This window comes from Panthera pardus, unplaced genomic scaffold (genome assembly GCF_024362965.1).
Source record: "Panthera pardus isolate Hobbes unplaced genomic scaffold, ASM2436296v1 HiC_scaffold_2, whole genome shotgun sequence".
NCBI lineage: Eukaryota > Metazoa > Chordata > Mammalia > Carnivora > Felidae > Panthera > Panthera pardus.
In genome coordinates, this window is record NW_026526765.1 from 28,671,868 (window position 1) to 28,686,823 (window position 14,956).

Genomic DNA, 14,956 nt, shown 5'->3' on the forward strand with positions numbered 1-14,956 from the left:
ACCGTGTGATTGACACTAGGCTAGGTAGAACCGCATGACCAATGGTTGTACATCTCAAGGATTGCCCCCATTATAAACAGTGCTCTGAGTTAAGACTGATTCCAGTTTACAAGCCCACTGAATGGTGTGAGGAGGATAGCACCATGCCATCTGATGAACTCCACACCTGTAAAAGGAGAAGGTGCACTAGAACCCGAGAAAATGCCTTTGCTACTGTTGCTCATGATATCTCTGTAGCTCAAAGAAAACCTTGATTAACACAGTAATAGGGAAACACTGATGACACCCTCATGGGGTTAATTCAAGGGTTAATTCAAACTCAGCTTAATCTCAGTTCTCTAAAATCACCAGCAGGAAGGCCCTTAGCTTTGCTGATGCTAATTAGGACATTTGGAGGAAGAACTTATAAATATGAGCAGGTTAAAAGGGATACCCTCCCCCGAAGTATAAATAATGACAATGAAAGGAATGGGAAAAAATGGGAAATGTCAGCGTGGGAGAGTCAGGAAAGAAATTAAAACAGAGGTCTCAGTTTTGACATATGTGGCAACTGACATTACTTTTAAAAAAAAATATAACAGAGCAAGGACACAGATTGGCTTTTGTGACTTACATCAGAGGTTCTACATTACTTTTAACATTGGATGAGATCCCCCCAATGACCAACTTTAATCGTCTTAGTCAATACTGGGGAAAATAACAGATATATCATGAGAGCTCACCAAAATTTATCAAAGTACCTCTATACTGCTAGGAGGTAGAAAATATTAGATAGAGCACAGTGGTGCATGCCCTGTCTTAACTACTGGGATTAGATATCCCATAGCCACAACAGCCATTGGTTGTTATCTCACAGTAGCTATGGTTGCTCCTATACAAGAAGTCATAAAATTAATGTTTTACTACTAACACCATGACGAAAGGGAACTCATTGGATCTGCCCAACATATTAAAAGTTTTAATACAACAAAATAGAGTTTTAATAGAGTGCCTTCAAGGATTAAATCCCTTTTTGTAAAGGATCCATTAACGAAGAAGTGATTATCCCCACCAGTTCTCCATTTAATAGCCTAACTTGACTATTCTTAACCCTGAATGAATGGAGCCTCTCAGTGGATTACTGTCATCATATTATGGCCTCCATTTCCAATCTTACTGAAATTACTGACTATATCTAAAACTAATAAATTCTTTACAGTCATAGCTTTGGTGATATATTCTGTTTAATTCTTATTTCAACAAGCTCTCAGCTCTAGTGTCTCTTCACCTTCACCTTTGAAGGGTACAAGTAACTTGTAACTTGGCTTCTCATGGACTACCTCAACAGCCCTACTTACTAGTTTTGCTGGCAAGATCTTTAACCACATTTAACTTTCTCCAGAAGCACGTGTATGACAGTACTTTGAGGACAACCTCCTTTTGCAGAGATTTCTGGAGCCCATTCATTCAAGACACAAACGCGCACACAGCAACTCACACAGAGGGAGGTGCTGCTGCCCTACACAAAGCACAAGCCGTGGCACCTCAGTTAAATTCCTGGGACAAATTGCTTGTTGAGTGGAAGGTCTTTCCATCCCTGACACTGTCAAGACACACCTATTATGGCTCCATTTCCAGCATGAGAGTATAAGGAGCTTTCCTGGACATACTTTGAAAACAGCAAATGGTGAAAAATTCATACACATACACACACACACACACACACACACACACACACCTCCTGATGTAGACAGCAATTCCACTGACAGAATTTGTCTGAAATAACTATTTGGGAAATCTGCAGCCAATTGATGGTTTCCACCAACCAGAGGAAGTCTTTAACTGTAAATTGCAGATAATTTTAGTCAATTTCAGCTTTTTCCACAGTAGCAGCTACCCATCCCCCATCCCTCAGTCTCCAGCAGGAAGCTGTATGCATTGTTTATAGAGCAGCTTGTACACAGGTTTCAAGAGCCTGAGTGGGCAAAAAAATCACCTTGTCCAAATATCAAGTATCTGTGCTCTGATTGCTGATTGCTGCTCTGGTCGCAGAGACGCAGACAAAGAAGTAGGCAACAAGGTTTCTGCATCATGCTCTATTATTGCAGCCACTTCCCTCTCTGGCTCAATTGACTTCCAGGGGTCTTAAAAGATTGATGCCCTCCTTTCCCCCTCATTTTCTCAATTTACCCATTTGAAAGGGAACCATTAAAAGCTGGGACATTGTAAAACAGCTACACATATCAGGAAAACTTGAAAGTGTCCATTCATGCCCAGGAAAAGGCTCAGAAAAGACCGTGAACAGTGAAATTTACACCTCGGTTTGATCCTCAACACAAAAGCAGCATAAAACAATTTTAAAACATAAATAAACAAACAAAATTAATAACAAAAATCTGCAAAGAGAATGGAGGAGAGGTTCATCTCCAGATTTAACACATTGTTATATTCAAATGTTCAGTTTTCAACAAAAATTACAAGACACACCAAGACACAGGAAACTAAGGCTTTATCCAAAGAAAATTATAGATTAACAGGAACTGTCCCTAAGAATTACTTTATGTCAGATGTATTAGACAATGTCTTTAAAATAACTGCCTTAAAGTTCTCAGAGAATTAAGGGAAGATGTGGAGAAGGTCAAGGAAAAAGTGTTTGTAAAATGTCACTGAAAGAAAGGTAGGTGGGGTGTCTGAGTGGTTCAGTCAGTTAAGTATCCAGTTTTTCATTTCAGCTCAGGTCATGATCTCATGGTTTGTGAGATCAAGCTCCACATCAGGCTCTGGGCTAGCATCAAGGAGCCTGCTTGGGATTCTCTCTCTCCCTCTCTCTCTCTGCCCCTCTCCAGCTCAGGATCACTCTTTCTCTCTCAAAATAAATTAATAAACATTTTAATTTTTTTAATAAAGGAATATAAAATCTAAAGAAACCAAAAACAAATTCTAGGACTGAAAAATACACTAAATGAAATGAAAATGTCACTAGTGGGATTCAAAGGCAGAATTGAGCAAGCAAAAGAACCATCAAGCATTATCAGTGAACCTCAAGAGAAGACAGTAGAAATGATCAAGGCTGAGGAACAGAAAGTTAAAGAATTGAAGAAAAGGAAACACAGTCTTAGGGTCCAACACATGCCCTGTGGATGCTCAGGAGAAGAGAGAAAGAAAGGCATAGAGACAATATATGAAGCAATAGTGGCTGAAAACCTCCCAATTGGGTGAAAGATTTTAATATAAGCATCCAGGAAGCTCATCCAACTCCAAGTAAAATGAACTCAGACACCCACATCAGGACACATTATATCAAAATACAGAAAGAGAAAGAGGAAATATTAAAAGGAGCAAGAGAAAAGTGACTCATCGCATACAAGTGATTGTCAGTGAGATTATCAATAGATTTCCAATCAAAAATTTTAGAGGCAAAAAAAAAAAAGTTCGAGACCAGAAGGCAGTGGCCCAATATATTCAAAATGCTAAAAAAAAAAAAAAAAAAAAGAAGAAGAAAAGAAAAGAAATAAGAAAGAAACAAAGGGGAAAAAAAGAATTGTCAACAAAAAATTCTACATCAGGCAACTCTGTCCATCAAAGATCAAGGAAAATTAAGACAATCTCAGATAAACAAAACTAAGGGTGTTTGTTACCACTAGAACTGCCCTGTGAGTAATGCACAAGGCACTTCTTCAGGGAAGAATGAAAGGACGCCAGAGAGTAACTTAAAGGTATATGAAAAAATAAAGATTTTTAAAGAGGTAAAAGAATGGGCATTATAAAAGCTACTGTTATTGTAACAATGGCTCTAACTACTTTGTTGTTTTCAATATGATTTAAGAGGCTAGTATATTAAAAAAAATTATTTGTTTAGGGGCATCTGGATGGCTCAATCAGTTAAGCATCTGACTTCGGCCAAGGTCATAATCTCATGGTTCATGAGTTCATGCCCCACATCGGGCTCTGTGCTGACAGCTCAGAGCCTGGAGCCTGCTTAAGATTCTGTGCTCATGCTCTGTCTCTCTCTCATTCTCTCAAAAATAAATAAACATTAAAAACATTATTTGTTTAAAAGCTACTATCATTATTTGAAATTTGTAACTCCACTCAAATTTTCTACACAATTTTAACATACTAGTGCATTTAAATTAACAATAATTTATGTTTAGGAGCACATGATGTATAAAAATGTAATTTTGTGACATCAACTAACCAAAGAGTTGGGGATAAAGCCATCTAGGAACACTAGGAACAAAATATTTCTATGTTATTAAATTGGTATAAACTAAACACTAAAATCTGAGTGTCATAGATTTAGCAGATTAAATGAAATCCCCATGGTAACCACACACACACACAAAAGCTGTAGAATATACACAAAAGAAAATGAGAAAAGAATTTAACATTTTACAAAGAATCAACTAACCACAAAAGAAACAGTAATTCAGAAAGTGAGGCGACAAAAAAGTTAAAGGCATATAGAAAACAAATAGCAAAATGACAGAAGTAAGTCTCTCCTTACCAGTAATTACTTTAAATAACTTGGATTAAATTCTCCAAAAAAGACAGACATTGGAAGAATGGATAAAAATACATGAACCAATTGTAATATCTTCGTATGGTGAGAGATGGTAGCTACACATGTGAGTGTAGCATAACATATATAATTGTCAAGTTGCTATGTTGTACACCTGAAACTAATGTGTAACATTGTGCATCAACTATATTTCAATAAAACATATTAATAAAATAATTACAAATAAAAAGATATTAACAATGGGGGAAACAGGGTAAGGGATGTATGGGAACTTTCTGTACTATCTTTGCAAGTTTTCAACATGCAGTGGAATCTATCTGCAATGACACAGACTAAAAGGGAAATAATGGGAAAAAAAATATTCCATGCAAGTAACAACCAAAAGACAGCAGAAGCCAATGAACAAATATCAAATGCAATTGATTTTAAATCAAAAAAGATTACAAGAGACAGAAGTTTCAATACAGCAAGAAGATGTAAAATTATACACATATATGCACCTAATTAGAGACCATCAAAATATCTAAAGCAAAAGCTGAAAGAATTGAAGGTTTAATACACAGTTTTAAAATAATCATTGAATATTTCATATTCCATGCTAATAATGGATAAAATAACCAGAACAGGAGGTAAAATATATAGATGTGGCATTGTGGAGGTCAGGTCTACACAGTCTAATAAGATATCCAGCATTGGACATGACATGCACACACACACACACACACACACACACACACACACACACACATTTTCCCATCTTTAAATACAACTAGATTAAAAAAAGATTTTGTGCTAAGCAGTGTTATACAAAAGACAGGGAGGCTTCTGGGAAGATGGCGGCGTAGGAGGACGCTGAGCTCACCGCGTCCTGCGGATCACTTAGATTCCACCCACACCTGCCTAAATAACCCAGAAAACCACCAGAAGACTAGCAGAATGGATTCTCCAGAGCCAAGTGTAGACAAGAGGTCCACGGAAGAGGGTAGGAAGGGCAGAGAGGCGATGCCCGCTACACGGACTGGAAGGAGGGAGCCGGGGCAGAGGGGCAGCCCACTGGCCATGCAGAGACCCCCAGTCTGGCTTGCAAAAGCGGAGGGGATGGACGGAGTGTGTTCTGAAAGCAAGCGGGACTTAATATCTGGAAGGTTATAAGTTAACAGCTCTGCTCAGAGAGCGGGAAGGCTGGAGGACAATGGCAGGGAGAGTTGTTGAGCTCCGGACAACAGAGCCCAGCTTGGTGGGAAACAAAGGTGCTCGCCAGTGCCATCTCCCTCGCCCATCCCCCAGCCAAAATCCCAAAGGAAACCAGTTCCTGCCAGGGAATTCGCTTGCACCATGCAAACACCGAACACTGTGCTTCTGCGGATCCATGCCTCCGGCAGGTCTGACTCCCTCTCCATGCGGCAGGGCCCCTCCCGAAGCGGATATCCGAAGGAAAAGCGAGCTGACCCTCCCCCTCCCACCCCTGTGCACCTTGCCGATCCATCCCAGCTAATATGCCAGATCCCCAGCACCACAAGCCTGGCAGTGTGCAAGTAGCCCAGATGGACCATGCCACCCCACAGTGAATCCTGCCCCTAGGAGAGGGGAAGAGAAGGCACACACCAGTCTGACTGTGGCTCCAGCGGTGGGCTGGGGGCAGACATCAGGTCTGACTGCGGCCCCGCCCACCAACGCAAGCTATTCAAGACAGCACAGGGGAAGTGCCCCACAGTCCCGCACCACTCCAGGGACTATCCAAAATGATGAAACGGAAGAATTTCCTCAAAAAAACGTCCAGAAAATAGCGACAGCTAATGAACTGATCAAAAACGATTTAAACAATATAAAGTGAATTTAGAATAATAGTCATAGAATTAATCTCTGGGCTTGAAAACAGTATAGAGGACAGCAGAGAATCTATTGCTACAGAGATCAAGGGACTAAGGAACAGCCAGGAGGAGCTAAAAAATGCTATTAATGAGCTGCAAAATAAAATGGAGATGACCACAGCTCGGATTGAAGAGGCAGAGGAGAGAATACATGAACTAGAAGATAAAATTGTGGAAAAAGAAGAAGCTGAGAAAAAGAGAGATAAAAAAAATCCAGGAATATGAGGGGAAAATTAGAGAACTAAGTGATGCACTAAAGAGAAATAATCTACGCAAAATTGGTATTCCAGAGGAGGAAGAGAGAGGGAGAGGTGCTGAAGGTGTAATTGAAGAAATCATAGCTGAGAACTTCCCGGATCTGGGGAAGGAAAGAGGCATTGAAATCCAAGAGGCACAGAGAACTCCCTTCAGACATAACTTGAATCGATCTTCTGCACGACGTATCATAGTGAAACTGGCAAAATACAAGGATAAAGAGAAAATTCTGAAAGCAGCTAGGATAAACGTGCTCTAATATACAAAGGGAGACCTATAAGACTCGTGACTGATCTCTCTACTGAAACTTGGCAGGCCAGAAAGGAATGGCAGGAGATCTTCAATGTGATGAACAGAAAAACTATGCAGCCGAGAATCCTTTATCCAGCAAGTCTGTCATTTACAATAGAAGGAGAGATAAAGGTCTTCCCAAGCAAACAAAAACTGAAGGAATTCATCACCACTAAACCAGCCCTACAAGAGATCCTAAGGGGGATCCTGTGAGACAAAGTATCAGAGACATCGCTACAAGCATGAAACCTACAGACATCACAATGATTCTAAACCCATATCTTCCTATAATAACACTGAATGTAAACGGACTAAATGCGCCAACCAAAAGACATAGGGTATCAGAATGGATACAAAAACAAGACCCATCTATTTGCTGTCTACAAGAGACTCATTTTAGACCTGAGGACACCTTCAGATTGAGAGTGAGGGGATGGAGAACTATGTATCATGCCCCTGGAAGTCAAAAGAGGACTGGAGTAGTCATACTTCTATCAGACAAACTAGACTTTAAATTAAAGGCTGTAACAAGAGATGAAGAAGGGCATTATATAATAATCACAGGGTCTATCCATCAGGAAGAGCTAAAATTATAAATGTCTATGTGCCGAATACGGGAGCCCCCAAATATATAAAACAATTACTCACAAACATAAGCAACCTTATTGATAAGAATGTGGTAATTGCAGGGGACTTTAACACTCCACTTACAGAAATGGATAGATCATCTAGACACACGGTCAATAAAGAAACAAGGGCCCTGAATGATGCATTGGATCAGATGGACTTGACAGATATATTTAGAACTCTGCATCCCAAAGCAACAGAAGATTCTTTCTTCTCGAGTGCACATGGAACATTCTCCAAGATAGATCACATACTGGGTCACAAAACAGCCCTTCATAAGTATACAAGAATTGAAATCATACCATGCATACTTTCAGACCACAATGCTATGAAGCTTGAAATCAACCACAGGAAAAAGTCTGGAAAACCTCCAAAAGCATGGAGGTTAAAGAACACCCTACTAAAGAATGAGTGGGTCAACCAGGCAATTAGAGAAGAAATTTAAAAATATATGGAAACAAACGAAAATGAAAATACAACAATCCAAATGCTTTGGGATGCAGAGAAGGCAGTCCTGAGAGGAAAATACATTGCAATCCAGGACTATCTCAAGAAACAAGAAAAATCCCAAATACAAAATCTAACAGCACACCTAAAGGAAATAGAGCAGAACAGCAAAGACAGCCTAAACCCAGCAGAAGAAGAGAAATAATAAAGATCAGAGCAGAAATAAACAATATAGAATCTAAATAAACTGTAGAGCAGATCAATGAAACCAAGAGTTGGTTTTTTGAAAAAATAAACAAAATTGATAAACCTCTAGCCAGGCTTCTCAAAAAGAAAAGGGAGATGACCCAAATAGATAAAATCATGAATGAAAATGGAATTATTACAACCAATCCTTCAGAGGTACAAGCAATTATCAGGGAATACTATGAAAAACTATATGCCAACAAACTGGACAACCTGGAAGCAATGGACAAATTCCTAAACACCCACACGCTTCCAAAACTCAATCAGGAGGAATTAGAAAGCTTTAACAGACCCATAACCAGCGAAGAAATTGAATCAGTCGTCAAAAATCTCCCAACAAATAAGAGTCCAGGACCAGATGGCTTCCCAGGGGAGTTCTACCAGACGTTTAAAGCAGAGATAATACCTATCCTTCTCAAGCTATTCCAAAAAATAGAAAGGGAAGGAAAACTTCCAGATTCATTCTATGAAGCCAGTATTACTTTGATTCCTAAACCAGACAGAGACCCAGTAAAAAAAGAGAACTACAGGCCAATATTCCTGATGAATATGCACGCAAAAATTCTCAATAAGATACTAGCAAATCGAATTCAACAGCTTATAAAAAGAATTATTCACCATGATCAAGTGGGATTCATTCCTGGGATGCAAGGCTGTTTCAACATTCGCAAATCAATCAACGTGATACATCACATTAATAAAAGTAAAGATAAGAACCATATGATCCTGTCAATCGATGCAGAAAAGGCATTTGACAAAATTCAGCAACTTTTCTTAATAAAAACCCTCGAGAAAGTCGGGATAGAAGGAACATACTTAAAGATCATGAAAGCCATTTATGAAAAGCCCACAGCTAACATCATCCTCAATGGGGAAAAACTGAGAGCTTTTTCCCTGAGATCAGGAACACGACAGGGATGTCCACTCTCACCGCTGTTGTTTAACATAGTGTTGGAAGTGCTAGCATCAGCAATCAGACAACAAAAGGAAATCAAAGGCATCAAAATTGGCAAAGATGAAGTCAAGCTTTCACTTTTTGCAGATGACATGATATTATACATGGAAAATCCGATAGACTCCACCAAAAGTCTGCTAGAACTGATACATGAATTCAGCAAAGTCGCAGGATACAAAATCAATGTACAGAAATCAGTTGCATTCTTATACACTAACAATGAAGCAGCAGAAAGACAAATAAAGAAACTGATCCCATTCACAATTGCACCAAGAAGCATAAAATACCTAGGGATAAATCTAGCCAAATATGTAAAAGATCTGTATGCTGAAAAGTATAGAAAGCTAATGAAGGAAATTGAAGAAGATATAAAGAAATGGATAAACATTCTGTGCTCATGGATTGGAAGAATAAATACTGTCAAAATGTCAATACTACCCAAAGCTATGTACACATTCAATGCAATCCCAATCAAAATTGCACCAGCATTCTTCTCAAAACTAGAACAAGCAATCTTAAAATTCATATGGAACCACAAACGGCCCTGAATAGCCAAAGTAATTTTGAAGAAGACCAAAGCAGGAGGCATCACAATCCCAGACTTTAGCCTCTACTACAAAGCTGTAATCATCAAGACAGCATGGTATTGGCACAAAAACAGACACATAGACCAATGGAAGAGAATAGAAACCCCAGAACTAGACCCACAAACGTATGGCCAACTCATCTTTGACAAAGCAGGAAAGAACATCCAATGGAAAAAAGACAGTCTCTTTAACAAATGGTGCTGGGAGAACTGGACAGCAACATGCAGAAGATTGAAACTAGACCACTTTCTCACACCATTCACAAAAATAAACTCAAAATGGATAAAGGACCTGAATGTGAGACAGGAGACCATCAAAACCCTAGAGGAGAAAGCAGGAAAAGACCTCTCTGACCTCAGTCATAGCAATTTCTTACTTGACACATCCCCAAAGGCAAGGGAATTAAAAGCAAAAATGAACTACTGGGACCTTATGAAGATAAAAAGCTTCTGTACAGCAAAGGAAACAACCAACAAAACTAAAAGGCAACCAACAGAATGGGAAAAGATTTATTGTCAAATAAATTTGACAAATTGTCAAAACAATTTATTTGACAATAAATTTCATATATTGAAAAAAAACAAAACAAACAAACAAAAGACATTGTATATCCTTTAATGGGATAGATAAATTTAATAACTACCAGAAAAAAACTTACTTGGGATTAAATAATCTCCTCCGTAAAGAAGCATGGTGACATTATGACCATGATCTTGAAGAATCTGAGATACCCGGTCCAGCAGTAGATAGTGGCTTCCACCTAGGAATAATACAAAATTTATTTTTGTAAAGGTGAGAACAGAGGGTCTGAAATTGATGTGGGGGATCTGGAGATCCAGGATAAGGTAGCAGAGAGTTGGTGGTCAGTAGAAGATGAGTTATTTTAGTCCTTTGGTTTCATTTTGGGTAAACCCCAGACCAGATACCCTCCTTCTTTCTGACCAAGTCTTAATTTGTAGCAATCTTACATGAAAGATTCCTTTTTGCACTTCAAGATCTCCATGCCAGTGAGATGACCTTCTCTATGCTTAAGCCTAAAGGAGTTCCCAATCCTAGGCACATGCTGCAATTTAGGCTGCCTTTATGGAGGTACTGTGTCCTTTAGGAAAGGAAATTTGTGGAAAATTTTGGCACAAGACTATGTATGTGAGAATAATGGGTTTCTAAAGGACAATCAATCAAAGCTATTTCTGGAATCCTTCTGTCTGGAAATTTATGTTAACATGAAAGCCAGAAACATGGGAACATGAATATCAGTCCAAGCCACAGAAGCAGAAGTGGATAGAGCCACTCTCAGAGCCAAGATTCTTCAGATTCAAATATATTTGGCAGGATGTTCCTCAGTTGGGTCCTGCATTTTACTAAACATCAAATTAAAGCATTCAGGATAACTATGGGCCCTTTGGGTAGAACTGTAGGATCCTGTATGTATATAAAACTGGGACATCACCCAACATAGGAAAATCCTGGGATCCAAAGGAAATAGAAGTGTGATTCTCTGTGGAGGTACAGATTATCACACCAATGTCTAAAACCATGTAATATCATGGAGCAGTTTGCTTGAATCTATGGGTCAAGGAGTAGAATTTGCCTATGTTGAAAGTGGGGGTTGTTTGGAAGACAATGATCTCATGATGATTGGGTCAGGACAGATGAATGTAGGACTACAGTAATGGTGTATATCTGTGGAAATCATTCTAGTTTTTTATATCTATACTTGTGTTGCCTGATGTAACACAGATTACATAAAAGCACAAACCCTACACCCTTAGATGCCTTCTTTGGCTCACCTTTAACCCCTGTAAGAAATGGATGCAGGGGAGAAGGTTTCCTGCAGAGGCAGCCATTCCTGAGGACCATGGTGATCCCAGTGCATTCTGGGGCAGAGGCAGGGTTTCCAACACCTCCAAAGAACACCTGCCCCCTCTCAGAGTCCAGAGGACATGCAATTTCAAGAGGTGGGGCAATTCTTTTTTTCTGTTGCCTTTAACTATCATTAAAAATAGATTTAAAATGGAAAACAGAGTTTTTTCAATACTTATTTTTAGGAATCCCCACTGTACAGCATAGAGTCTGGGGAAGAGGACAGGTTTGAGGTAAGAAACAGTAGGTTAAGTCCAGGTGTGTGACATCAGGGAGGTCTGGTGTGCTCTTGCAAAAGGCCCCTCATTTCCCTGACCCTTAGGTTCCCTGTCAGGAAATAAAAGGGAGATGCCCAATTAGATGACCTCAATGGTTTCTTCTAGCCCACGATCCCCAGATACTTGGGGATCTAAGAGTGACCCCAGGAGCCCCGTATCCTGTCAGAATGGATCAAAAAAAAATCTTGGGGGAACTCCATTTTATAATGCCTCTTTATCCTGATAAATGTTCCTGTTCCATTTCTGTTCCCTTTGCAGCAAAAGTAAAGGCATTACAACTGGGTTCACACAGAATTAACTGTTTTACTGTTCTTCAAAACCTTTTAGCAGCAAGGGCAAAAGAGAGACCTGTTCCCAATTGATTTTCTCTGCCCAGTTTCCAGGTTTCCTATTAGTGAAACAGGCCCCGTTTGTGCTGCTACCCCCAGGAGTCCCTTTCCTTGGCCTGCAAGAGCCTGAAAGTGACCTCACCTTCCACTTTCTATTGGTAACTACAGCACCCTCAGACTTTTAAGGTGTGCCTCTGAAAATCCCGGCTGCACCCAGGAGTAGGCAGCTCAAGGTCTCCAGGTCAGCATTAGATCGAAATTCTGGCCCCAGCAATGCAGAATAGGACACACCACGAGAAAAGGTAAAAAAGAGGAAAGAAAACCATTGCTTTTTCCAGAACTAGCTTCCCCACACCAGCAGTGGGGACCCCTCTGTGAACCCCCTGCCTTTCCACCTCTCCCTCCTCTATCCTGGGATCCAAACAAGCTCTGGGAAACCACAAAGAATGACCTATGAAGAAGGGCTAGATTGAGCATCTGGGATGCGCCTGTGTCTGATTCTGTTGCCAGCACTCACCCAGTGAGGATACAGTCAGGATTTTGGCGGCCTCTGGGAGCAGGAACCCAGACAGAAGAAAGCCAGCTAGCAGCAGCGCCCGCTGGCCTGTCATGCTCCCTCCTGTACCAGCTGCAGATCCCAGCCTTGTGCCCAGAGCCCTGTGCTCTGCTTCTCTGAGTCCCTCACAGCGACCTGTATGCCTTGGGGACAAGCTTTGCACTGGCAGCCAAGGAAATGTTCTGGTAGGAAGCTTGGGAAGAAGTGAGAGATGGGTTCTGTTTTCTTTTCTGTTTATAGCTTCTGGCCTTTCTGCTCCTCCTCCTGGGTGCTTGCTCCACTGGCTATTTGGTCTTCACCCTCCCTAACCAGAAGCAGCAGGAAGGAGGGGTTAGTGAGCTCTCCTTAACCCTTCTCTGTCTGAGTAATCACCACACTCTCTGCAGAGAAGATACTCTGAACCTTAGGAAGTCACTTCCAAGATGACTCAGACCTATCTACATTTTAGGGACCTTTCCCCAAATTTTCCCACCTCTTAATTGCACTATTGACCTCCTACTGTCATCCCCCTGCCCCATTTCCCCAGGTACCTCCTTAAATCTCTTTAAGTGTTCCAATGTCAAAATCCCAGAAGCTTATTCCCAAATGAAAATGACCTACACTTATTGCTCAGGAAGTTTCTTAGGAAAGTAACTTACGGTGAAAGTGCTAGTGTCCCAAAATGTTTAGCACCCCTGGGTGGATGGCCAAGTATTGACCTGAAGGACTGAACCTCTAAAGGTTAAGTCTATAATTCTGAATGGGCATACTAAGTAGGACTGTGTGGTGGGCAGCAAGAAGTTCTGTTCTTATAAATATTTGAAATTATTTATTAGAAAGATTTGTAAACTCTGTCAGCATTATTCCATTTCTTTCCCTTCATAATCTCTCTGTATTTGTGCTATAGTATGAAGCTGTGTGATTACATTCATACACTTTCACAATTACCCTCTGCTCAGACATTATATCTTCCCAGTGGAAAAATTAATCTGCATTAGGAAGACACAATTTTTTAAAACAGGCAATCACACTACTTTATTTACCTTACTTCATTACATCTGGTTGTCCCAATAATATCCCATGTTGTGAAATGAATTTGCTGGTGCAGGAACCAAGCCAGGATCACACATTGCATTTAGTTATCATGTCTATATCATCTCCTTTAGTAAGAATTTGCTTCTCAGCTCTTCTTTGTCTTTCTTGTCATTGATGATTTAAAAAGTACAAGCTGCTTATTTGTATGATGGATTCCAAGTTGGGTTTGTCTGATGTTTTCTCATTATACTTCAAGTTACTAGGGGACATGGTGGGACTACTACTAAAGCGGTGTTGATTCCATCTCAGTGAATCACACTGAGAAACACATGATGTAGGATGGTCTTATCATTAGAGATAACTCTATCGCTTATTTAAAGTGGTGTTCACCAAGATCTTGATTGTAACATTGGTATTTTTTACCCTATAATTAGGAAATGAGATGCAAGGAGACATTTTGAAACTGTATACATATTCTGTTCCTCATCAAATTTTACTCATTCATTTTATCATCTTTTATATTTCTTACCTTTTCAATGATTTTTTTTTTTAAATCAACAAAGTCCTCAGAACTGCCATAGTCACTGGGCCTGATGCCTCAGAACTTCACAGGGAGGTCCGGGTTCTGTACTAGAGGTATTGTTGATCACATTTTTTACATTTTTTTAATGTTTATTTATTTTTGAGACAGAGATAGAGACAGACTGTGAGTGGGGAAGGGGCAGGGAGAGAGGGAGAAACAGAATCTGAAGCAGGTTCCAGGCTCTGAGCTGTCAGCACAGAGCCCAACGAGGGGCTCGAATTTATGAACCACATGATCGTGACCTGAGCTGAAGTTGGACGCTTAACCAACTGACCCACCCAGGCACTCCTCTGTGACTACATTTTTAAGAGTGGGAAACTTGAGAAGGAAATTGTGGGAAGTGAAAACCATAGCATCAGCTGTGGCCAAAGACAGCCTCCAGGTCTGACCAGCAAAGGAGGTGCACTCCCAGGACTGACTCAGGACAGAGACCACAGGTGGAGTCCTGGGAGAGTCACCCCTGCCTAACTGCAGAACAGAGGCCAGGCTTCCTGAGCTTGGAGGTGAGGTGAGAAGAAGATGCAAGAGGAAAACCCAAAATGGAAGAACTGGC

The 14,956-nt window shown here is 40.3% G+C and overlaps 1 protein-coding gene across 3 annotated transcripts in view; it reads right to left on the reverse strand.

The window, feature by feature from the left end:
• LOC109267657 (UDP-glucuronosyltransferase 3A1-like) overlaps positions 1–13,307 on the reverse strand; it is a 61,834-nt gene extending 48,527 nt beyond the window's left edge. Inside the window, exons 1-2 of one of the 3 annotated variants that reach the window (XM_053906928.1) lie at positions 12,768–13,307; positions 10,439–10,540 (exon numbers count right to left, since the gene is read on the reverse strand). In XM_053906928.1, coding sequence (XP_053762903.1) covers positions 10,439–10,540; positions 12,768–12,861 — 196 coding nt within the window. In that variant the 5' untranslated portion in view covers positions 12,862–13,307. The remainder of the gene's footprint in view (positions 1–10,438; positions 10,541–12,767) is intronic. The other 2 variants (XM_053906925.1, XM_053906926.1) reach the window with 2 other exon arrangements.
• Positions 13,308–14,956: the final 1,649 nt, after the last annotated feature.